Below are 26,997 nucleotides of genomic sequence, written 5' to 3' on the forward strand. Positions count from 1 at the left end.
TACTTATGACAGGTTCTCACTGGTTTTGAATTCTTTCTTTAATTTCTGTGACTGCATGATGTCGCAGAGTCATCTTGCGTCTTTTCTGCTTTTATCCTGGAAAAAACTGTTAGTCCAAGGAGCCCAGGTTCTTTTTGGTCAGGAAATGGAATTTCCTACAGGGATCACTCTGCACGCTGTGTATGAAGGTGCTTGTTTTCTCACTGCCTTGCAACAGATTGTTTTTAAGCTTTCGAATTTCTGTTAGTGTGATGGGTGAGAAATGGTTTCTTAGTGTAGTTTGAATTCGTATCTTTTTTATTATGAATAAAGGTGACATGTTTTCATATGGCTAAAGGCCATTTGTATATCCTTTATTTCTCCCTGTGAACAATCTGTTAATGATGTGTAAATACTTTTACCAGGTTATCATTTGTATTTTGCTTTGCTTATAGTTTCTTCTGCTCTGAAAGTTGTTTTGTTGTTTTTTTCCTTCCATTTATTCAAATTTCTCTTTTGTTTTACAGTCAGGTTATAAACGAAGGAATGTACCTGGTAAGAATGAGGCTTACCTACCTATCTATAGAACCATTAAAATCAGCACTGGAAGGGATGATGGTGCTTAATTTACTGAATGCTCTCTCTTTCTATTCACCCCTAATTTTCAAGTCAGCCTCTTTCGCTATCAGACAGTAGTAGCTGCTGGCAGTACGTCACAAAATGTTTGGAAATAGTAAATGTCACGGAACAAGAAATTAACAATACAAATTAAACTTGAATGGCTCAAGGACAGTTCCCATGCTACATGGAAACTACATGGCAGTTTCGTAATCAGTAGACAAATGAAAAGACACAAGATAATCTTCTTAGACAGCGCGCTGCAGTGTTTATGTAATGTGAGCAAGACATTTACAGCCTGAGTAAACTGAAGGAAATGTCTTCGTTTTAAAAACAAATATGTGTTATTTCTCCAAACAAAGTATGTCGATAGATAGCATCCCATGAGCCTGAACAAACTGAAAGTGAACTCTATTACCTCCCACACGCAAGTGAATTTAAATCTTTCTTCTCAAAGGCAAAGATCAGCCATGAAAAACAGGCGATCATCTATCTCACAGCTAGGGAAACTCACCTGCAAGAGCTCACTGACTTCTGCCAATGGGACAACTAGAATGAAAAGGCAGTTGGCATCATTGCTACTTCTCTTAGATACATTCTGCTTAGTCTGGGTTGCCGCTATCTGAGGTGTTAATCAGAAACACACGCAGGCTTTCAGGTGCCTGTATGACAGCAATGTAGGAAATCAGGAACTGAAGAGCCAAGAAGAGAAGCAGCAGAAAAATTACTCTGTCACCACTTGAAAGTGGCAAATGTCAAGGTGAGCAGGCAATCTAGGAAGAAGGGTGATTTTGTTCACGGGGACTCAATGAGGGGGAAGAAGGGAGACAGGGGACACTAACGACATTTTGGGCAGGACAATTCTTCATCGTCTAGACTGTTCCATGCATTGCATGTTGCTTAGCGTCCCTGGACCGCCCCACACTCACAAGTCGCGGCACATTTCCAAATGCCCCAAATGAAAACTACTAGAAAACAACCGTGGAAAGCTGAGGCAGACAAAGAGGAAACGTTCGTGTATAAACCTGATTTTTGAAAGCGTCTTTCCATATGAGCGCACTTGGAAAAAACGTGCTCACCAACGGCCCACCAGTTGGGAGGAAGGTAGACTAAAGAGTCTCTGACACGGTGTGGATACTCGTGACGGTGTGGTGAAACGGCATCATACTAGCATGTTACTAAGCAAGTCTCATACTCTTGGATTCCTTTAAGAGGCTGCTAAAAAGAATATTAAGATTTTGGGTTTTTATGCCCTTTTTTGCCCCTGATAATAAGGCAGCAGGTAAGAAGGGTTCTCCAAGTCAAAAACAGGGATTCCCATCTTCTACATTTGTCTGACATCTCCCTTTATTGTGGTTCGGGGTGGGGGGTGGGGTGGAGAGACAAATGTAAATAAAGCGGGCATAGGAAGAGAGGACTACCTAAGCCCTTCTAAGAAAACAGACAGATTTAAATCAGTATTTTATGATATTCTCTACTTGTTACCAAAGAGAACTGAAGAAAATATATTAACTGTGATATATAATGCATCTGACCTAAAACGATTTTATTTTTATCTCACATCAGTAAGTCCAAAATACATTTATAATTCCCCAGAATAGAAATGTATTATAGCAAACGTGTTTCCGAGACCAAGTCAGCACGTACATGGAGGTAAACATACGGACATCTTCCTCCAAACTCCATGGTTTCACTATCACCAGTTTTTATTCTTTAACATTGACCGAGTGTTGTTCTGAGTTTAAAGTTCAATTTGTGGAATGCAGGCACAATTTTATTGACCTTTCTCCATTACTATTTAAATTTTTTTTCCCCCTTTTTACCTAAGGCCACGCCAGTACAGGTTAAATAGAAATGATTTTTTTTAATATTAGAAAAACTTTAAAAGAAAAATGCAATCTAAAATTGGGTGCAGGTCAGATGTTCAAGTGTGGTATTCAACGGGTTAATGATGGGCTCTAATTCTATAGTCAGTTAATTTTAAGAAAAAGCTACCTTGGCTTTGGAGATTTTTAGATCCACATTTTAAATTAAAGGTCAAAGAAAAGCTTCTCAAACATTTAGATTATGTTTGCACACTATTTACCTAGAACTAGTAACTGAATTAAAAGCAAAACCATCCTTGAAGTTGTCTCCATTGCCTTAATAACTTTAGGTTTAAAATCAGTATCAAAGATTCTCCTTCCACGGGAGGAGGTCCTGCGATTTCTGCAGAGCTGGCAAGAGTCTGAAGGACAACATGGAAACGCAACACTGCACTTCGGGCTTTGCCAGATGGCAGTCACAGCTCTACACTAAGAAGAGGTGCTGCCCAAGTACAGAGTCAAGGGTGGGGAAGACAGACAAAAGCACACCTGACCTAAGGTACAGGTAGCCCCGCCAACAGCAGCAGCAACAGGGAAGTACCTCAGGCATGAACCTGGCAACGAGGAGCAGGTTTGCAAAACGTGACTGTCCCTGAATGGGCCGAAGGGTGATTCTACAAAGTACGGACAATTCCCAGAGCTGACAGTTCTATGCTGAGACTCGGTAAATGACTAAACAAGTCTCTCAGGAAACTTTCTGACAGATCAGACAGCCTGGTGTGTACACCAAAGCTACGCTGAGAGAGTACTTAATGCAGGAAGTTTCCTGCTTGGCTCCAATTAGGATCAGAATATTCTTCTCTTAAAGTAACTTATGAGGTTATTTGCACTAAAATATTTTTCACTCTGGTAAAAAGCAATCTTAAAACAACCATATAATAAAGGATAAGATAGTACAATCATCTAATTTTGTTTTGACTGGCCATTTAACAAGTCATAAGATAGGCATCAAAATGCATAATACTCAGAACACTTTCCCAAGTGACTTTTAATGATACATATTTGCAAAAGATACAAGGCTCAAATTATTAAAAAGCCAGCAGCACCTATCACTAGATCATGTCCTCTGATGCGTTCTCCTAAATTCTGAGTAGCCATTTTTATGAATGTAAACATCTTTGATCATTTGAAAAAGCTCTAAGGAAAGGGTTAAAGAAAGAGCACTTACCATACTGGAGTTCTTAGCAGTAGAAACACTCAAGCTTTAAGTTAACATGTTTTCTTAAACTCAGATTCTTAGAAAGGAAGACTGAAATGAACAGAAGCAGCTCTCTTCCCAGAAGGGAGCAGTATGGGCAAAATACAGACAGACTTCAAAGCATCCTTTCATTAGCATTCCATACCGGTTAACTCTTGTTCATCCATTCTAAAACACGTGAACTTCATAGACATCTCGAGGACTCTGATACACCCGTCATCTGATGCCAGGATCACCTTATCTGATGTACACCAGTCCACGTCCAATATCCGAAAGTTCACATTTCTTCCGCTTCTTAAACTGCTTACCATCTGAACCTTCAAGAGTGAATTTGGTTGTCACTTTCAGAAAGAAAAGGATGAGTTTATCACTCTAGATTACACAGTCAAAGAAAGCTGGTGCCTGGGCAAAGCTCCAGTGGAAAACTAACACTGAATGGTCTTTGGCAGCTAGTTCTACATGCAGACTGCATCTTAAAGGTCCCAAAGACAGTGAGGACATTTTTAAAAAATCTGTTAAGTTGTTGCCTTTGGAACAGAAATACTGGAAAAGAAAAATTTTAAGAAGAAAATTGTTTTAAGTTTGACAAGGCCATTATATAGTTTTCATTTCCAAATCAGAAGGAAGGAAAAAACAGTTTCTGCAGGCAGCAGCTTCACTTATATCACTGCAACACATGGGGAGCTGGGCTTACCTCTTTAGTATCCCACACTTCAGCTCCATCATTGTACATGGCTATTAATTTTTGGTTTCCTTTACCAGGGGCAAAACGAATCTTCCTCACCCAACTCCGATGTGTAGGTATCCCTCTGAGGACAAACAAACAAAAACCAAAACACCAACATGAAGTAGAGTAACACCTCATCACCAGAAACTATGTTTCCTTCTACTTCCTTTTTTGACAAGTTCTGGTGATGGGAGAACCACTTTACTTTCTGGGAAAAGAGTCAAATCTCCCAGAAAGGGTCTGCCCTTTAACAATAGCTGGAATAGTGTCCCAGCACTTCTGTATGGGCCACTTGCAGATATGAATGATCCAGAGCTTGGTTCAAGGCCCTTCCTCCCAAGTTCAGTGACAAGAGATCCCAGGTCCATGCTACAGGCCATGTTTGGTGACCCTGTTTACCAAGTCACAGCCTCCAATGGAACCATATCAAGGGGTTACTTTTTTTTTTAACCAAATAACAAGACTGCATTCTTAACTCATACCTGGACACTCTGCCTTTCAAATCCCAAAAATTTAAATTTCCATCCACATCTCCAAGAACTAAAGTATCACCTTTCCAAGCGATGCAGGTAATACTACCCATGCTTCCCTAGAAAAGAATATTAACAGATACACATAAATTTCACTACTCATAAGCTGTCATAACAGAGCCAATATTTTTACTTAATAACTGTGATGAAATAATGTATTTTAATAAAACTTAATTATAAATGGTTTTGCTTTATTATGAATGCCACCAAACAGTAACAGACAGACTTTGGACTCAGAAAGAGCTACATAGCACATCAATTTCAACTATGAAAAAACAAGAGATTTCAATTTGATAGATATTAAGTTATCTGAACTAGATTTATAGAGAAACTGTCTTTTTGAGAAACAAATACCTTAAACAGAAGAAAATTAAAAGATGAAAAAATGAGAAGGAAAGGAAACCATTTCCAGAGAGCTCTTGTCTCCGACTTCTCTCTTCCTGCAAAAGGATAAATAAATCTGTTCCAGGGGAAACTCAGAGCCATTTCATAACAACTGTGCAGCAATTTTTCTACTGAAAAATCGGGCTTAGAGCTCCATAGATACCTTCTGGAATAAAGAATGTGGCAAGGTACTGTACATTAAAGGCACCTGCACAATTTGAATCCACAGAAAGCTTTGCAAAACAGTTACAAATAGAAACCCAAATGTAAGAAAGCAGCACTACTGTAATGACGCCACACTGGGAGCCTGCAGCTGCAACAAACGCGCAGAGGTTGTGTGACAGAAGCTCAGGAGCCTGGGCTCTGGGGTCTGCGGCCTGGGTTTCAATTCGAGTTTTATCACTTACTTTGTGACATGACTTGGGGCACGTTTACTTAATCTTTCTGTGTCTTGGATTTTTACCATCAATAAAGTAGAGTAAACTCATGAAACCTGAGGAGTTCCCATTAGTGTTAATAAATGTATACAGGCAAAGGCCTTAAAACAGTGCCTGCCACACAATAAACAGTCAATATACACTGGCTATTAAATAGTATTCTTGCTCAATTACTTCTTGTTTCTGCCTTTACAGAACAATATAAAAATGCGTATGTTCAGTTCTCCCGTCAGCCACAGTAAGGAGCAGGAAAGCTCCACGGGCTGCCCAAGTGACTATTAACGGATGGGCGCACACACCAAATACTGCGTAAATTCTAGTGGCAGGAAACAAAAGAAAAACTGTATTAAAAAGGAGTACTTTAGTGGATTCAATTAAAAAAAACATAGGAGGTTATGTTAAATAAATAGACTTACGTATATGAAACAATACTCGAAGATCTTATTTCTGTTCTGACCATATTAACAGAATATTTAATTAACAATTTGCCTTTACATTTATATTTTAGTCTTGAAAATTTTAACATTTTATATTCTTACTTTCTAACTTCTAAAAATTAGAATATTAACATTTAAATTAGCCCAGAAATTAGTGTTATCAGCTTAGAATGACAAGTGATGTATTAATACAACTGTACAATTAAACATTCCAGACCTTTCTACCTAAGAGTTTGTTGATGGAACATAGGCCATATGGAGGCACCGACGTGCTTTCAGAGGATGTGCCACAACCTTGCTTTGTGGCTCCAGATAATCCTGAGAGAACTGATATGTTGCCTACATGTAAAATATGATGTTCAAAAAACCACAAATAAGGCTGGCAGCAAAGCAGAGATTCACTCTTGTCCATTGTCCCAGCTTTCTGAATAAAGGCAGTCAACCAACTACTACAGAATCTCCATGAGAACATACTTTAAAATATGCCAAACCTTCCTCTTGTTTTTGTCATTTTTATATACTTTATAGTTATGGGAGCAAATCCAAAAGGAAAATTTCAACTCAAAACAAATGTTTAATACTTCATATTTGAGAGGAGGGTAACATAAATAATGGATTAAAATAAGCAAACAAAACCTCTGCCTAAATTCTACATTATAATCTCTAGAAAATATTTTAATTACAGAAAATAAAAATAATAAAACAAAACCAATTCCTCTTGTATTATCTAGTAGATGCTCCATTCCCTTTCCTTAAAAATAATCTGCTCTAAAATACAAGCATGTATGCACTAATTTCACTCGTGTGTACTAATGTCACTGGAGGCTAGATCCTTATTGCTCATTAGGCTGGTCATTCTTTGAGGAAGCTGCTTCTAGCTGTGCAATAAAAGGATCTGGCAGGCAGAATACAGATTTCCCTATACTGACCTCAGATCCCCACAAAATGTTAGAACTTTAAAAGCTGTGTGGCGTGCAATTATCATACTGCAAGAAGCACTTATAAAAAGGAAAGCTCGTGTCAATGTCCAAAAATTTCAAACTCTTTTGGGGGTGGGAGGGGGGGAACTGGCGTCTCAAAAATTACTGGATTGTTTCTACATTCTCTTCTCAAATGTGAAGTGATTACAAAAGAGACTGAAGAGTTCGCGAGTGGCATAGAAGAGCTCAGATGGGGCCTGCTTTGGGCTTCTAAAGACGAGCTACATAGGTTACTAAGAAAGTAAAGCGATTTTCCGAAGGACATTACACCGAGAGTACGGTGAGTACACTGCTACTCACGTACACGCTTAGCCAGGTTATTTTTACTATAACTACCAATATCAATCTTTCACATTTGCAGTATAATTTTCATCCTTTTAAATTAGTGAACATTTTTGGCAACACTAGAGATCGTTCAAAATAGACTATGCCTCAGATACGATTTATTCTATACAATAGTAAAAATTAAATTACAGTTTGAAGAGCACTTCTGCAATGTTAGCTTCTATTCTTAGTGAAGGCTGTCTGGGTGCCCTCGCTTCTTCCACAGCTGTTAATAACGAAGGTGTGGGGGCCAGCTTCTACGAGGCCCCCACTGGTTCTGCCTTTAGGTGTTCCTGTCCCTTCATAATCATCTCCCACAAGGAACAGGGCTGACCTGTGAACCAATAGCATCGTGCGGAAATGACAAGAGTGTGACTGCTAAAACTAGGTCCTAAAAGACATAGCAGCTTTCTTTACACTTTCTTGATCACTCACTCTGGAGGAAGACAGTTGCCACATTGTGAGGACACTCAGAGAGTCCCATGGAGAGGCCCACGTGTGGAAAATCCGAGGCCTCTCTCTCATCAACAGCCGGCATTAATGTGTGATGGCTTCGTGTGGGAGCCATCTTGGAGGTGGACCCTGCCACCCTAGCCGATGTCCTGACTGCAACCTCGTAAGCATGGGTACTGGCAGTTGACTAAAGCATTCCATTTTTAGAAAGCAGCCAATTTTAAATATATATATATATTTAAAGATTAAATATATATATATATATATTTAAAGATGATATATATATATATACACACACATACATATATCATCTCATGCCTTCACTTAACCATTATAGTAGTATTATTAACCAAAACATTTTCTTAATCCATCCATTAAAAACAACATGTGAGATATACATGCTGACAAATTATTCACTGCAAAACATTAGTTAGAGGATTCCACAAGACCATAAGAAGATATATAAATTAGCAAATATTAATGATACTGTTACCCTTACAACCGGATTACTATTATCCAAAAATAATACTAGACTGTAAATCAAATCCTTCAAAGTAATGCCTGAAATGGAGAGAGGAAAGATACAGAAGTCAAACAGACATACCTGAGTTTAAAATGGCCACGTCACTAAGCTGGGTAATTTTGAGAAAGTTACTTAGTCTCCCTCAGTTTTGTTATCGATAAAATGAAAATAATTCCTCATGGATTATTATGGGGATAAAAATGAGTAGCACACGATAAATACTTAAGCAAAGTAGTTATAATGCTATTCTCTAATAGTACAGAACAAGTTTAATCAATGATGCTATCTTCTTAAATAGGAAAGTTGAAAGTTTATTTATATTACATTTTTCTGAAATAGTTTTCCAACTTACAGATGGCCTGACTGGATATGGAACCAATAAAATGTTTGATAAGAACTTGAATACAGATTTAACCAAGGGCTGACTCACATCTGGGGGAATCCGAGCGCTGTCTTTCACTGAGTTTCCTTCCACAGTGAGATGATAAACTTGGCCGTCATGATCAGTAAACACAAAATGCTCCCGGGCAGAGATGTTCTGACTGAGTTCAGATTTACTTTCTGCTTCTTGCAACAAGCTTTGGGATAGAGAAAAATAAGATAAAGATATTTCATTTCCCTAGAGTGACACCCATAATTAACAGATTTAACAGGAGGTCCAAAACCATTAAAAAAAAAAAAGAGGCTGAAACTAATCTTTCCAGCTAATAACAGGAAAGCACAAATTACTCCCAAACAGTCAGACCCCAGAGAACATTTCCCCCAACAGAGGAACACAGTGCTCTGGACTTCTCACAAGAAAAACAAACCTCTCCGCTGTTTCTGCTGCAGAACTCTCCTCAGCAGAAGAGGGGCCTTACCTTGACCCAGCATGCTCTCGGAGGGGATTTATTTGTAAAACTGGTGGCGATAGGGATGAGGACAATATCTAAATTTAGAATTCTCAATATATCGGGGGTGCCAAAAAAAAGGTACACATTTTAAGAGATGTTATCAAGGTATTAGTTTTCAAGTTGAACTGAATTATGTAACAATGTAGTATGACGTAGGCTCAAAAGATGGCGTTAATCAAATGAATGCTAGCGTCATTCACTGTGTTACAACTTTAGTCCAGTTTTTTCTTTTCTTAAAATGTGTATACATTTTTTGGCACCCTCTGCATTTTCTTTGGTGTACATAAACGACAATGTGATCTCTGTGTATGCTCATGCTACGTTCACTTGAATTTCAGAAGCGCAAGTTTACAGAACACAAGGGCACTGAGAATGCTCGTTTCACTACAGATCTGCTGTGTGGAGGTTACAGTGTAGGTTAGTGACTACACTAAGCTCCTCGACAGTTAAATTAAGTCTGCAGTAATCTGGGGGTGGACTGAAGCAACAGAGAAAGTATGTTCAAAAGCAGAGTGTAACTTGCTTCTAGAGATGCCTTTGGGTGACACTCGTCAAGCTCCCAACCATGACACGGATATTACAAATGACGGTGGCGGAAACAGTGCCCTGCATGTACCTGATCACAGATGACTCGGCAATGCTCAGCTCTGCATCGGAGACCACGGTCTGGCGGGCCATGGCCTCTCGGGTGGCCAGCTGTTTCTTTCTCAGGCTCTTCAGGTTGTGAGACGGTGACCACTCCTGTGAAGCAGAGACAGACACACCTAGAAGTGCTGAGCTTTCTTCTGTCAAAGGATCCTTCCACAACAGCTGGCACATTTGCTGCTGCCTAGCGTCACTTATTGTCAGTGCACATGAATTCACAGTTTGTTCTCAGGTTTTATCGTTATAGAAAGGCTAACTGAATGCATTTTCATTAGAGCTTAAGGTAGAAGCCTTTAATAATCTGCTTCCACCTCCTGTTACTTCTAATCTTTAATTAGAGCTTAAGGTAGAAGAGTTTAATGGCAAACTTCTAGAAGGTTTTTTCACAAAATGGAAAGGTCTTTACAAAACCTTTTTTTTTTTTTTCTTAACAAAATGGAAATAATAAATTCAGTTACGGTATCTCCTAGCCCCTCCCTCCACGTCCTCCCCCCAGGTGTACAGCACGAGATAATCATGTTCCTCCAATGATGGCCCATTATCATCCACGGGACCACCTCAAACCTCTCATTTTGTTTATTTTTTCTCTTATATTCCCACCCACTCTAATGTATGTAATCTAATATCCTCTCACATGCATAAATTCTTAGCATGCAGTTATTTTACATGCATGTATTTGTAACTTACATAAAGAGCACTGTATTATCTGTCTCGTCCTGGTTTCTAACTCTTTTCACTCAGCACTGTGCAGCTAAGCTCTGCATGCTATAGAATACTCCACGGGTGTATCCACCCATTTTCAGTCTGTTCTCTCAGCAAAGGACACCAAGATTGCCTCCAAACTCTCATCACAACAAATAACACGGCAGTCAACATCCTCACGGAAGCTCCTGTGTGACCAGGAGCTGAATAGCGGGGGCACAGAGGATGTCTGTCCGGGCGTAAGTGCTGTCAGAATGGCTTCGTCTGCCTACACTCCTACCAGCAGCGCAGAAGAATTCCTACAGCCCGTATCACACCCACATCTGATGCTATCTGGCTTTCCAATTCTTGTTAGTCTAAAAGATGTATCATGGTTATTTTATATTACACATCTCTAAAAACTGATGAGTTTGAGTATTTCTTCATATGCTTGTTGGCCTTTTAGGCTTCTGTGGCATTCAATAACTGCTCACATACTTTGTCCATCTTTCCACTGGGACTCCTGTCTTCTCATTGCTTACGTGCAGGAGTTCCCCCCATACTCATCCCCTAGAGGGATTAGTTAGACCCTTGTCAGTCTTAGACGTTGGAAAATTTCTTTTTCCAACTTGTCTTCCATATTTAACTTTGACATAGGTGTCCTTCATTGAACAGAAAGCACCGATCTTGATGTAATTAAATGCATTAGTATTTTTTGCCTTTTGGTGTAAGCTTCTGACGTCCTCTCCTGCCCCTAGAACACATAAATATTCTTCTATGTTTGATTATATAATTGTATAGCTTTACTTTCTTACATTTAGGTCTTTAATCTTGTGGAGCCCACCTCTGAATATGATATCAAGTAGAGATCCAGTATTTTTCTCCATAAAATGTCTCAAGAAGTCTCAAGACTTCTCATTAAATAGCCCATTCTTCCCCTTGGGACTTGGGTGCTCCTTTACTGTCCATTAAGTTCCCAAATATTCATAATGAGCTCCTTATGATGTTGGTCCATTTCTTGTTCTTGGTCCAATATGACATTGCTTTCATTTCTCTGGTTTTGTAATATAAACTATATCCCATCTGATATAGTTCATGTTATTATAGCTATACAACTATATAGATATATATATAGGTATATAACTATATAGATACATATAGGTATATACAGTTATACACCTATAATAATATAAACTATATCAGGTAGGATATAGTTTATATAGTTTATATTACCATCATCCGTCACATTTCTCCTCCTTTTTCAAGCTTTATTTAGCTATTATGACCTTTATTCTTTCACAAACATTTTAGAATGTTTATCATGTTCTTGAAAATATCTAAATGTCATTTTAACTGGAATTGCACTAATATAGTATTAGCTTAACCCATCCAAGAAAATAAGAGTTATCAAAATTTTTAGATCTTCTCTGAACATACCTTTTAACAAGAAAATACATGGCAGTAAGGATTTCAATTCAAGCTAAAGAAAAATATTCACCATATATGTGCATACCTACATAAACTATTTAGTTCTTCAGCTGTAACTTACCAAAGCAGTTATTGCCGGGAAGTTTTTAGACATTTCTCTAAGAATGGTACAAGTTCTAACATCCCATAACTCCAGGGGTTTATCTTTGAATACAACTGCCAAATACTGCCTAAAATAAACAAAATTAGTAAATAAGCCCCTTTTTGCAAAAGTTTCACCATATGTAGTACAAATAACAGTTCAGTAAATCAGAAAACTCCAATGACACGTTCTAAACATAGATAATTTAAACTATATATTTAGCCCTCGTGATTAATAGTCATAAGAAGGTAAGCTCTAAGATGACCTCTGAGCACCACACAGCCATAACTAGGCAAGGAGCCCAGCTCAAAAGAAAGAAGAAAAAAAGGCAAGCATTCACATCCTGCTGCCACAACTCAGAGTAACCCTCCTGAGGCTCAATTTTCTCATACATGACATGCGAAGACCACTACCTACCTCAATGGATTGGTATGCAGGTTATAGTGAAAATTATAGGAAAGAGTTTATAAAAAAACACTTATAACAACATCAAAGAAAAAACAAAAAATAATTAATAAAGAATTTGTGAGACATATACACCAAGAACTACAAAAGATTACTGAGGGAAATTAAAGAAGACCTAAAGAGGTGGAAAAATATATACACCATGTTCATGAATCACAAAACTTCAGATGAGTCCTTCCCCACAATGATCTATAGAGTCAATGTAATCCCAATCAAAATGCCAAGAAACCTTTTTGGTAAAACTGGTAAGCTGATTCTAAAATTTATATGGAAATGCAAAGATCTAGAAATGCTAAAGAAAATTTCAAATCTATTTTAGAGAGCTTACTTCTTTCTTTGATCTTTTGGTTTTCATTCAAGTCTCTATGTTTAATAATCCAGCTTTACATGTATTTTTCCCTTGGAATAAAAAAGCTACAAAACTTACCTGGAACTAAAGTAGGTCTAAATTATAAATGAAGAAAATGAATTCTTTCAGTCAATAAACCTACACTGAGGTGGGAAGTGCATCAGAATTTCATCAGATAACACTTTCTTAGTGGGTGACAGACATTTACATCAATACAGCTATAGCAGATCAAAACAGGGTTACTGATTTTACCCATCTACCATGTTTCCCCGAAAATAAGACCTAACCGGAAAATAAGCCCTAGAATAATTTTTCAGGATAACATCCCCTGAACGTAAGCCTTCATGCGTCCTTTGGAAAACCTTAATATAAGACCTGGTCTTATTTTCGGGGAAACACGGTAGTGAAATGTTAAGATCCATACAAAAGTTACCTCATCTTTTAGAGGTGGAGAATTAAAAGCAATGACAACTTAATTTTGTGATCAAAACATTTTCTTTGATATGGCTACATATCACCATTTGCTATCACTAAGAAACTCTATATGCATTCTAGCGCATTTTCAATTTCTTAAAGATAAAAAAAAAATCCTTAAGATTCCATTGTGATAACAACATGGATTTTTTTAAATCGACACTTACTTCAAATGAGATACTTTAATCATTTCAATGGGCGATTCATCATTGCCTCGTTCACCTCGAAAAGCAATGCTCCTACCTTTAATTGCAAATATTAAATAAAATGTGAAAACAGCACATAAAACATGTAAGAAACGAGCAATTATACCAATGTAATTTGATCAGTGCTACCCTCTATTCTGCCATTCATTCTTCCATTTGCTTCTAAGCTGTTTCTAATAATCTAAATTCAAAGTATTCTCAAAAGTATTACAAGTTAAAGATGAATAATATATATCCATTTTATAAAAAAAAAATATTTTCACTTGTTACAAAGTTTCTTGAATTCCTTCTGTGGTTTCTTTCAAATAATTTAATTTTAGAAATTTAGAAATAACAATTTCTAAAGTTTGAATCCATTTACAGGAGGGAAATTGTCTATTGTAAAAACTACTGGTATATTTAAAGTAATGTAAACATTTCCCATACTTACGAATACTAACTAGTGGGGAAAACACTCTTCAACCGATATTTAAGATTTCCTGTACCATGTGCAAAATACCCAATTAAAATATTTGACATGTTCTAATCAAAAGGTCTCTATAAACTAAAATTGGGGACTGTTAAGAATTAGTTAGCTGCCAAAGAAACTAAATGATTTTTCTGTAATTAAAAAAATGCAAAATTCTACCTTATGTTTGAACAAATATTTTAAGATCTTTTCCTAGATTTTAATTTTCATTAAACCAAAGAGAGAACACACTCCATTTAAAGATAACTGAAAGCCTATAAGCCTCCCTGCTCTTCAGTGCTATCGAATGGAATCTCACCATTATTATTTGATTATTATAATTATTATATTATATATTATCACAATTATATTATTACTCCACAACCTTTCCTGACTCCACTACTCTGCTGCCCTCAGAAGACAAGGCTATAAAAGTATATAATCTATGAACTCAAATGTCCCACTTAAAAAAGACAATAACTATTACTTAGAAATTTGTTCCTCAAAAAGAAATTTGTAAAAGACAGATTTTAAGTTATCTAAAAACTCTGAACTTGACCTGATTGAAAAAACTAAACAGGGATTTTTTTTTTTTTTAGTGAATGACACTAGGGAATACCATTTCATCCCTGGGTTACCAGGCAACTAGAGAGACCAGTGTGTTTGTTGGCAAATCAGGGATCTGAGGGTAGAGATTGCTGGGTAGGTAACTTCCAATGAAACTAGAGCCAACACTGGTCTAAAGGCAGGGCTAATTCCTAGAGGTTCAGTAACATACTCTGAAAGTATGTTAGCTGTTCTCACCTATATCTTAGAAATATATATTGAGACTATAAGGAAGCAATCACACTCTTGACTTATTACACATTACATACAAGATATTACAATCTTATTGGTTAAATTGCTTTTTACCAATAAGATTGTAATATCTTGTATGTAATGTGTAATAAGTGTGTGTAATTAGAACATATATTCATACTGGTACACCATTTTAAAGAAATCACAATTTTGTAAAAAACAAATTATTTGAAATCACAGCATGTGCTATAAAATAATTTCAAATCCTCACCTTATTCTATTTTCAAGTTTTTCATTTTAAAACTCATTGGGTTGTAGGTTTTTAACAATTCTGAACAAGTTACTTTACTGAAATGTTTCCTATTGCAAAGTCTTTAAACTCCCAAATTAAGTTTCCCTATTCACTCAGCCAGAGACTTTCAAAAGTTTTAAATTTGAGCATTTAAAAACAATCCTTACCTGTAAGTTTTTTAAGGGTTTCCTATAAAGTCCAAAGTCTTGAAATACATTCTAATAAATCTAACTACAAAGATTTATTTTAAAACTGTACTTTTGGTTATATATAACAATGTACTTAAAAGAAGAACTGATATCATATTTACTTATGAATCTGTCTGCTCAAGCTAATGGTACTCCATTTTACCATAACACAATTTGCATACAAACAATGATGAGTCTTTTCTAGGGCAATTATTACAGAACAACAAAAAATAAATATACAAACAGAATACAAGGAAAAACTCCAAGGTGAAAGAAAGTACTCTAAACATGTTTATATATGACAACATTTTTGAACAATATGACAAACCATTTTGAATCTTGTCTGAGTCTAAATATACCAACCTGTTGGAAGATCAACCAGCTGAAGTTCATTTCTCACTAATCCCATATTGTTTGGTGTTGAGGTAGCAAAAGAAAGAAAACCAGTCAAACTCGTCCATTCAATACCCCTATGATAAGAAATTAAATAAATATTAATCTAATACCTGCTTTGCTTTAAAAAATTTATTTGAAAAATAAGGTTTTCCTTTTTTAAAAAAAAAATATTTTACCTAAGGACTAAATTTTATTATACAAGAAATATTAATATGACTTTATTTGAGATTACATTATCATGTATAATATTTCCAACATATATGAAATTATTTATCATTAAAAGTTTATTTCCAAATGTAATGACAAGATTGTTTAGTTATGGGTATTAACAGCAGAATTAAAATAACTGTTAAAATGTGGCAAACGAGAATCACATCACAGTAGTTTCTGAGAATTCCATTGCTTAAAAAAAAGTGATATATTAATAGAAATATCTTAAGCAGACTGCTTCAAGTTGAGAATACTTAGGAATTTTATCACAATTCTTGGTTAGGAGCAGAAATTCCCTGAAATAAACAATACAAACTGAGCTGTGAGATTTGGAAGTGGTTGCAAGTTCCAAATCGTGTATCAATTAGAGAAAAGCACAAAAGAAAAATCTCAAAGAAAAAGACATGCTGACAAGACAGCCGCCTATCCTAACGCCCTGGGAGTTCCTTTGTGTGGGACCGATCAGAAGTGATGTTTGTCCCCACTAATCTAACTGGAGACTGTTCACCATCATGGCTTGTAGAGAATGCAAAAGAGGGGAGACACAGGACAAGTGAACCATCAGAGTCGTAAGAAGAAGTCAAAAACACTACTACTATACTACCCTGTTACTTACAAGGTGATAGAGGCTGTCTGGGAGGGATATCTAAACCTCTGTTCCATACGTGATTGCTCATCAGCATTTATGGGACAAACACAGCTAACATATTGTCTCTGACTGCTTTCATGATACAATGGCAGAGTTGAGTAGTTGTGACAGAAATTTTATAGCCTGCAAAGTCTAAAATTTTACTATCTGGTCCTTTAGAGAAAATGTTTGCCGACCCCTGTCTAGTTCATCCACGTCTACTGCAATTTGAATGCTATTATTAGACTTAGTGTCAAATATTGAACATATCTCTCGTTTGCCCAAGAAGGTACAACGGCTTCGTGCATCACATCCAAACTTCTCTATGTGACTTCCAAGGCCATCCAGCCATGTGCCTCATCCTATCTGACCAAACTTAACTCTCAATCATATGAATCTTGTCTGCTAGTTTCACTACAGTAACTTTCCTCACTGACCCTGTGTCTCCATCCACTTACTTGTCTTTTCTCAGAGGGACAAAGATAATCCCAAGTGAATTGAAAATATTTGCAACAGCATGAATTGCTGTAGTAACCAAGGATTATAACTTCTTTAAATGTAAAACTGTATTGAAACACTCAAATCAGGCAGCTTAAAACGGAGTATTCTTGAGACTTTCCAAGCCTAGAACGACCTCTTTCTTCCTTCTTCAAGCTCTATTTAAGTGCAAGTCCGAGCTCCAGCTGGTTCCTTACATCTGTTTCCTCATCCATTCAGTAAGGATCGTAACAGCGAGTGCATGAAGGCCTGACACAGAACAAGCACTGTATGCGTTAGCACTCGTCATCATCATCATTATTACTCTTACGTCAAAATCTAATGTGAGGCCTCCCCGTTTACTACGCTAAAACCACACCTATAGTGAATACAATATAATTGGGTTCATTATTCAATGGAAAAGTCCCTTTGTCTCTTGTTTCTCTTTTTTCCCGATACCTAACAGTATTAAGTTTTCTACTCAGTGTGAATAAAAGGAGAGAAGAATCATTTGGACTTTTTCTGCTCTCTTTATAACTGATGGCTTCAATCAGACCTTAAGAAACCTTAAGACACACTCTCCAAGTCTCGCTGCTGGCAATGTGAACCACTTATGCTCCAGTGCAATAATGCCACTATCTCTGGACACTAAGAAATCCAGTCCTCCCATTCTTCAGTCCTTATTTTTAAAAATACATTTGCTAGTGACTATACTAGGCCCTGGGGATACAGCTGTGAACGAGACAGGTATAACCGCTGTCCTTCTGGGGCTTACAATCTAGCAGAAAAGAAACATTATACAAATGCACTCTGTATAACCGATTACAAGAGAGTGGTGCAAAGTCCGACAGGAGCTGGTAAGAGTCACACGAAATCTGGCCTCAGGGGCCAGGCAAGGCTTCCTGGTCTTCCTTTAATGGTCTTCCTGGAAGACCATTAAAGCTGAATCCCAAAGGGCAATGGGCTTTGCCTGAAAGCCTGACCAGCGGAGGGGACAGTGGGACTGGCTGAGACACTGCACAGTGCGACTATGTTGTACTCGCTCTGAGGGGAGGTACACGCCATGCCTCACCAGGCACATGATAGGCACTCAGCAAACTGTTAGGTTAAATAAGTGATGTTCTCTTCCTTGTGTTTATTAGCGCCATACACATTCAGGAAGTGTTTATAACATGTCCCCATGTTCAGGATGTCACAGAACATGGGGCGACTGCTTATTTGTCATCCACCACCAGGAGCGTGTTATGTTGCCTCTGAGCAGACTGCAGCAGCGGCTTGTACATCCGATGCCTACTGATCAACTGAAGAAAATCAAAATCAAATTGGACTTACAAGTAGATTAGATAAGGAGGGGATTATTTCTCAGAAGCAAAGAATGAAAACAAACTCTCTTGTCAAACACAGCAAAACACCACAGTGCTCTCAGGATTAGAAAACTATTATTTAGGTCTAAACAACACACTGAGCTCTATAAAAAAACTGTAAGAAGAGCAGCTCATTTTCTGACTTATCTAGGTTTGTTTTATAGGACTCCTACCAGTGAACAACAGCACCCTTATCAGTGGGTACTGGGGTTCTGACTCCTACAGCTTCCCAAGATGGGCCTGGTGATCTCCACTGGGGATACTCAGAGGCTACTTCTCAACGCTGGTGGCTGGGGGAGCACACACTTCCTGATAGGCCTTGAAGTTCTACGATTATGTAAAACTAACTTCTGCAAACTCACAGACAAAACAGATCATTTTACTTTCCAGAAATCACTCAATTTACTCAAAGCAATACTGAGTCAATGTTCTGATATCCATATAAACTACTGTTCTAATGCTTTTTGATATTGAAAATAGTACTGGGCAATATTATCATAAATTTAGCCCACCGAACAAAGACACAGACTAATAATCTAAGAAATCTAATAATCTAAGAAAACCTACATGTACCACTCCACTCCATTTACATCTAGGTATCTTCCAACAGATGATAAGCCTCAAAGATGTCTGTTTGCAGGCATACAGAAGATGCTCTATACTTACTTGTAAAGCATAACTAGTTAAAACATCATGGTTTTAAAAAAACCACACAGATGCAACTATCTGCAGTTAGGCAGTCCCTGACCACATGTGTGCATAAGATTCAAGTATTTAAGATTAAGTAGTTTTAAAAAACACACTTAGTACAAGGTAGAAAAACAACTTTCTAAAAGTCGGCCTGTAATTTGCATGTGAATACCTAGAATGCATTGGGGTTTGTTGCTAAATAGTTTAGCAGTTTTTAAAACACCTCTGTGAAATTTCCATAATGGCTTTAATTATAATACTGTAAGTGCACTAATTGAAATACAAAAACAGCAGGATTTTAGCATCTTCTGGGGTACCGGCTCTGGATATAAAAGGTGAATTATCTTCAAAATGGCAATTAAGAGGGAAAATTCGTGTGAAACACTGGTGCAGATCTGTGTGATCATTCACAGCACCTGCCTGAGTAGCATATCCTTTAGAGTTATTTCGTATCCCAAGTAACGCTTTATACTTTCAGTGTTACTCAGTAACAAATATTATTATAGCACATGTAAGTCAAGTATTTAGTGACATCTATGACCTAACTGAGCCAGGATAACAAATCTTACTTAAAAAATTGAATAGCTTGCTGATAAACTAGCTATTGTGTCTTTATTAAAGATTTCACGGTTCAGAAAAAAAAAATGAAAATGTGCTTGATTTTCCAGAAGCATGTACCAAATTCTTAACATGAATCCTGTTTTAGTTAAAATTTTCTCTTATTGTCGAAGTACTTCCTACTAACCTTTGTGTATTGTTTAGCTGGAGATCTAGCACATATACCGTAAGAGATCAGTTCCTAAGCCTAAAAGGCCTAGACTGAATTCCACCTAACTTTTCACAGATTATAATACTCGGTTTCTTCTTCTATAAACTGGGATAATAATAGTGCCTACTGCATAGAACTGTAGTGGAAATTCAAGGAAATGATGCATGCAAAGTATTAATATTTAATGTAAACCTTAGAATAAGTACTGATTTAATGGAGAGTTCTGATTGGTTGGTGTTAGCTATAAAAGGAAATACTACACACAAAAGGCAACAGTGAAAGGAAATGGCAAGAGAAGAAATGTAGACAAGAAAGAATGGAAGAGAGAAGATGTCAGCAGTGGTTATCAGGGACTGCTGGAAGAAGAGAAAGACGATGAGCAGCTTGAAAGGGTTCAGACAGAGACCCATGTCCCTGTACCCCGAAAACCTAACCCTTTTGAAACCAAGACTACTCCATTTAAATGTATTTAGGGAGATACTGAAGGAGCACAACATAAGGTGGCCTAAACAGTCACCCAGGCTGCACAGCAAAACAATGCACCTGACAGAATAAGGCAATGCAAGCTTCTCAGAAACTTCCAAAACAATGAGCACTTGTGGCATTTAAAAGGTTAACCCTCCCCCGTTCAGAAAATGCATTTCCTCAGAATAATGTGTTCTTTAAGGTTCACTAAGAATTTTAATGTATACCTGAGACCTATACTTACACGATGCACAGAGTACAGAAAATGGCCCTACTTATACTTTTGTTAAAGGATCATCAAAAGTTACTAGCAATTTAATAATTTTATATTATACAGGAGTAGCTTCACAATCCATCACCATCCATCCATCCATTTTTGCTAGGGCAAAAAAGGAAAACAGCCATACGATGAGCAGAATAACGCCATGGAGCAGACAGGCATGTACTTTTAAAATAGAAACCAAGAGGCATTTTTATTTTTAGTATCATTTTCATTAGCTCTCCCGCACAAATCTCGGCAAACACAGTACTCATAAAACAGATCACCTCTGAAAATGAAAAAATACTGTCATATAGTTTTGGTTCTTTCCCGATGGTGCTTCAACAAAGAAATAAAGGAAATTAATAATTAACACGACTTTATTCAAATTTTTCATGAGCAGTCCTACAGAGGGATCTTGATAGAAATGAAAAACAAACTAAATAAACCCGAACAAGGAAACCCAGTGATTTCCAGTAAGAAAATAGCTTGGACCTTAGGAGAAAGAAATAAGATGCAGCAATGAAAGTGAGAAAAAAATTCTCCACTGCATAATGTCCTTTACAAAAAGCAAACAGTTAGTGCTCATCCTTGATTAGCATAGCCATTAGTTGGACATGAATATTTATTATCCAAAGTTATCAGTCAAATAATCACCACTGAAGAGTATTCAATGCAGAAAAGCCTGTAAGAACTTTCTCCTGGCATTCTGTATGTTCGTGATGTCACTCACCTGACTTCACACGAGTGGATGCTTAACTCCTTGTGCAGCAGCCCGCTGGTGAGGTGGTACACCAGGATAGAACCGTTTCCTGTACCTACCAAAATGACGTAACAGATGAGTAGTTACCTAGGGGAGTTCCAGATCTTCCCAACAAGTCTTGTCTCGAGATTTTAATCATTCTACAACATTGATCTTTTATAAAAGGGACCAAAGGTATGTGTTAAAAAAGACTGAATTTCTCTGCCTTTCCACTTATCAAAGATGGGCCTACTCTCTTGTGTCCTGAAATCTTACCTAAATCAAGTGATAGACTCCCACAGAAAGACTTCAAAATCTAACTCAATACACATAGAATTTGAAGAAGCACCTTCCTAAGCTTTATTATACATGGCCGTTTTCACTTTTTGAACTTTGGAACGTTTATTATAGTTTATTATAGTTCGGTTCTCAAAAAGGCAACCTAACTCTTAAACAGACTTTTTTATTTTTCTTCACAAAGATTCGTTTCTATTTTTGTCTCACGTTAAGTAAATCACAAAGAGATGGTAAAGTACAATGGTTACCTGGATTTTTGCAGTCAAAGGAGCCTGAGTGAAAGCCCGGGCTCTGCCCTGGACTCTTATAACTTCCTGGCCCACACTAAAGCTGTGTTTTTATCCCTTTCACAAAAAAAAAAAATCCATTTTCTGGAGATTAAATGAGAAGACATATGTGAAACAGTACAGTACCTGCCACAAAGGAAGTATGTGATTATTACTATTTCTGTTATTACTGTAATTATGGTTTGTAGTTATTATTTTGCCTAAAGCTTTTTATGATCTTGGTACTGTGTCTAAAATTTAATTAGAAGGGACAGGGCCATTACTTGAGAAAGTAATGTTTCAGTCCTTAAAATGTTTTTCTAAGTTAAGCAAGAAATGTGAACAGTATAATTAGGTGGACAGTCACTTTCTCATTGCACATAACTTAAAAGGATTAATGAATTCATACAAAGCAACCGAATGTAGAAATAATAAATGTAATGATAATAATAATAATAATATTAGAAGTAAAAATGGTTGGCAAATTCCAATTTTTAGATTATTTGCTGAACAGAGCTTCAGAATTTTTTTGTGAAACTACTGTAGAAAACACAGTATTATACTTGTTTACATTTATCATCTATTTCACAATATCTTCTAGTACTGAGAAAATATCTAAAGAATTACTAAAACTTTTCAGTTAACAGAGCTTCATAATAATCAAATGATTTCTACATTCTGCAAGTTCTGATGATGTTGAACCTATGATCTAATACTATGGGGTAGCACAAGAAGTAACTCGACAGCTTAACAAACTCTGCTTTCTTCCCTAGTAACTCTGCAAAAGCTCAGGCACCTATTTTATATTTTTTGCTTTTACTTTATTATTGTCCTAAATTCAATAAATGACTTGATATTTACTATACACCAGTACAATACAGCTTATTCCACAATAGAAATCTCAGATCCTGAATTAGCTATTATCTAGCTATCCCCAAGAAGTAATTTTCTCCAAGAAATTGACGAAATCCTAACTAACAAAATAGGTATATTAACATTGTACATACATTGTACATTGACAAAACCTAATTAAAATTTCCATAAGAAGTTTAACATGAATCAGCAGCGTCTAAAGCAAAAATTAAACATTTATCTACATTTATATAAATCTGAACACAGACTATTGAACTTTAAAATTCGAATGACTTTCAGAAAATAGCAATGAAAAAAATGGGAAAAAAGGAATATGCCAAATAGTAATATTCAAATGAGCCTTTAGTACTCACAAGTCAGCCATTACGCTGAGATATACTAGCAACAAAATAAATGTGGTCAGGTTTTCATTTTAGAAAAAAAAAAAATCACAAATCATATGTTTATAGACCTGGGACGAAAGCCAGAAGCCAATGAATAACATCTTTAAAAAAAAATGTTGATAATTTCAAACAAATATACTATTTTTTGAAATTTTAGAGAAATGCATTTTAACCTTATATACTTAATAGCAAATTAAAATTTGGTTTCTTTCTATAAAAGAAATTAGGTTACTCACATTACTATGAAATTAATGTGACAGCAAGTTGAAACCCAGACCAATTTTTCTATCTACAACATAAAAATATGCAATTTCAACCCAAGAGGCAAATCTTAGTTTATAGAGACTTTAAACAATTTTAAATATACAATTCTTAGCAAATGAAAAACACTATTATTAAACTATCAACTATGACCATTTATCAGTTACCAAAAACCCAATACAAAATGACATGCACAGAAAGAGCCTGGGGTGGTCCAAGAAAAGACAGGAGTCCAGTGCAGCATCACAGAAGGACTATCCTCCTGACATTTCAGAAAGGTACCCATAGTGTCTGCGACTCTATCACTCCGTGTCAGGTGAACGAATTGTCATTGTGATTAAAAATAAATAAATAAAAAGATGGGTGGATTTAAAGGACAGAAAGGAAAAAGAAGAAAAATATTTTAAGATGAGTATTTACACGATTTCACTTAGCCTCCTGTTCTTTATTCTTTAAGAGAAAGAAGGATTTTCTAGTAACTAGCAAACTTGTATGTCTTATACAGTGTAAAACATGCATGAAGAATTCAAAAAAAGAACAGGTCCCATACTCACCTACAGCAAGCAGTGGCTGATACATCTTGATGTTTTTAGTGGTCAGCGGTGGACACATGCGGAGAGTAAACTGCGGGGAGGGCAGTCCCGACAGCAGTCCTGTTAGCAGGAATTTGAGGTGCACTTCCTGCAGAAGGGGGCCCTTGGGATGTTCTTCCCCAGCAATTGCACTCTGCCCTGATTTGTAATCAGAAATACCAATATATTAATTATAATGTATGCTGATCTTAAAAATCTAAAACACCTTTTCAGTGAAAACACTCTTAGGCCTTGAAGAATACAGAGGGTGCCAAAAAAAATGCATACACATTTTAAGAAAGGAAAAAACTGTATTAAAATTGTAATACTCAATATATACTGATAACAAAAGATGAATACAAGTCATGTTAGACTTCTGCATTTACAAGAGGTGCTCAAAGTGGTTACCATCAGAGTAATTTTAATAGTTTTTTCCTTTCTTAAAATGTGTATACATTTTTTTGGCACCTTCTGTATATTCAGGTCTAGAAGGTGTAAGGAAGCACTCTAGGGGCTGCAGCTATAGGATTTAAACTGCCTTGTCTGACAGCTCAAAAGACAGATTACTCCAGAGTACTGCTATCCAGAATTCAGGGACCTTTGTCTTCTAAGAAACACTATTTCAGCCAAAGTTCCTGGTATTAGAACCCGAGAGGGCAACTTCTGGGGAGAGGGATGCAGCAACACTCCTGTCTTACCACCTTTCTAAAGGGCAACTTTCAGTGGATACACTTTGCAAAGTGCACATAAGATTGGGAATCACAAATAACAGGTTCAAAGAACTCATTTAGATTTCTAATGAGAAATCTCAATGTGTCCATGAAATTACAAAATTTACGCTTTAGAATTAAATACTTGATAAGAACAAATACTACACTTGATCTTAGCCAAAAGGCCGAGAAGCGATTAGAATTAAATACTTGATATGTCACTATGCAAAATAAATATAAAATATATATTAATAAATATTCTGTATTAGATATAAACTGTAATTTCCTATAAACCACTATTGATTACTGAGATTAAGTTGTCAAAAATACATACTAACGAACATGTGAGCGTATATATGTATACACACATACACGTATATACTGTGAAAGGAAAAAATGTAAATAATTACGCAGAGAGGGTGAGGGGACCAAGTATAACTTTTTCAGGCTATAAAATTGTTTTAATGATGTTATTTTAAAACCCGTAAGACATACACAAAAAAATGGCCATCGATTTAATCCAAATAAATTGAACCCTTCGGACCAGCCATACAATTGCTATCAACCTTTGGTAAAAAAAAAAAAGATGGGGTGTAAAGGAACAGGAAGTTCAACAGGGAGGTACCATGTTTATCGACCCTCAGGACCTTGGAGGTCACTCCTGAGAATGGCTACCTTTTTCTTCAAGCACCTTCCGTAGAGGCAGCTCCCAGGTAGGGCAGATTCGGTCTTAATAAGCAGCCGCTTTTACCCAGTGAATAGAAATCAGGGGTCTGTATTTAACTCAGTTGCTTTCAATTATCATTAAGTACACAGTGAATTTCAAATTAAAAGTTTAATTAAAAGTTTTAATTAAAATGTTTTCAAGTAACAAAACTTTATTTTACTCAATACTTTTAAATACACTACATTGTCAAGAACTATTACACAATATATATCCCTTTATCTCTTAAAAAGTGGTATCACTTAGATATCTAAACAGCATAACATTTCATCCTGATTAGTTCTGTGCAGGTGTGCTTACAATTCTTTTCAATTTAATATTTTACATTAAATGCAGACAAGGTCAATTAACTTTGTGTTACCGGTAAAATGCATTTTGCAAAACAAATATGTGTCTAAACTTCCTTATATGGATTTAAGTCTGGAAGGTTAAGATAATTAGTTTTAAATATAAAAGTATCATTGAGCAAAAGGATTTTACAACTTACAGGAACCATGAGAAAATCAAGGCCTGGAAAGGTCAGGTCTTGCCTAAGACCACCCTGGAGCAGCCAGGACTGGACGCTCCAGATCACAGTGAATGGGTTTACATTTTGGCTCTTCCACTTACTGGTTGTGTGGTTTTGAGCAAGTTTTAAAAATCTCTCCGGGTCTCAGATCCCAGGTACATAAAATGGAAATAATAATATTACCTACCTTGCAGGATTGTTTGAGGTAATACGCAGAACATTGAGAACAGCACTTAACATAGTATTAAGCACCCAGTAAATGTCATCTCCGATTAAGATTAATAAGGTAACGCTCTTCCTAGTATATCACCTATCTACATTTAAACAAAACAACCTACTAAATACCAATTTTCAATAACATTATGGAAAAACAATGACACAGAAAATCCTTTATAAACCACAGCCACAATTTTAAAAGAATTAGACATCAAAACTGCTTGGCATATTTATAATTTCTAGTTGTGTAATATTTGAAATTACAAATCCCCATTCTTCCTTTAATATATATTGGCCCTATAATAAATGAGTAATTTGGAAACTATATTTTATCTGCAAATAAACATTTGTTGAAATTAAGCATCCCCAATATGTAAACAAGAAAACATATGTCAAAAAGTTAAAATAATTTTTTTCTAATACTGCTCAGTTACTTTATTACTCCTTCAATAAATGTTTATTGCACATCAAGTACAAGGCTCTGTGCTCGCTACATTTTAATTTTCTCAAGTATTAACTTTGACTTTATCATTGCAAATCAGTGACTATTAATTTTGCCCTTCAAAAAGAATACCAGACATGAAAGCTAGAGAACAAAACAAAAGCTTACCAATCATGTTATCTAAGGAGAGGTCTGGGAGTTTATTCTGTAGCACTCCTACAGGAATTCCACAGAAAGACACTGGTGAATATAAAGGTGACACACCAGAACTACTGCAAAGA

The 26,997-nt window shown here is 36.4% G+C and overlaps 1 protein-coding gene and 1 pseudogene across 1 annotated transcript in view; both read right to left on the minus strand.

Annotated features, from left to right (window-relative positions):
- The window catches only part of WDR11 (WD repeat domain 11), a 51,084-nt gene that overhangs the window by 10,947 nt on the left and 13,140 nt on the right, over positions 1 to 26,997 (minus strand). Inside the window, exons 9-19 of the mRNA XM_033130898.1 lie at positions 26,885 to 26,988; positions 24,099 to 24,275; positions 21,456 to 21,540; positions 15,828 to 15,934; positions 13,700 to 13,775; positions 12,224 to 12,332; positions 9,965 to 10,089; positions 8,886 to 9,033; positions 4,870 to 4,976; positions 4,355 to 4,469; positions 3,806 to 3,977 (exon numbers count right to left, since the gene is read on the minus strand). Coding sequence (XP_032986789.1) covers positions 3,806 to 3,977; positions 4,355 to 4,469; positions 4,870 to 4,976; positions 8,886 to 9,033; positions 9,965 to 10,089; positions 12,224 to 12,332; positions 13,700 to 13,775; positions 15,828 to 15,934; positions 21,456 to 21,540; positions 24,099 to 24,275; positions 26,885 to 26,988 — 1,325 coding nt within the window. The remainder of the gene's footprint in view (positions 1 to 3,805; positions 3,978 to 4,354; positions 4,470 to 4,869; positions 4,977 to 8,885; positions 9,034 to 9,964; positions 10,090 to 12,223; positions 12,333 to 13,699; positions 13,776 to 15,827; positions 15,935 to 21,455; positions 21,541 to 24,098; positions 24,276 to 26,884; positions 26,989 to 26,997) is intronic.
- Positions 24,884 to 25,023, minus strand: LOC117036482 (uncharacterized; annotated as a pseudogene).

The sequence above is a fragment of the Rhinolophus ferrumequinum genome, chromosome 16, assembly GCF_004115265.2.
Source record: "Rhinolophus ferrumequinum isolate MPI-CBG mRhiFer1 chromosome 16, mRhiFer1_v1.p, whole genome shotgun sequence".
In the NCBI taxonomy this organism is placed as follows: Eukaryota; Metazoa; Chordata; class Mammalia; order Chiroptera; family Rhinolophidae; genus Rhinolophus; species Rhinolophus ferrumequinum.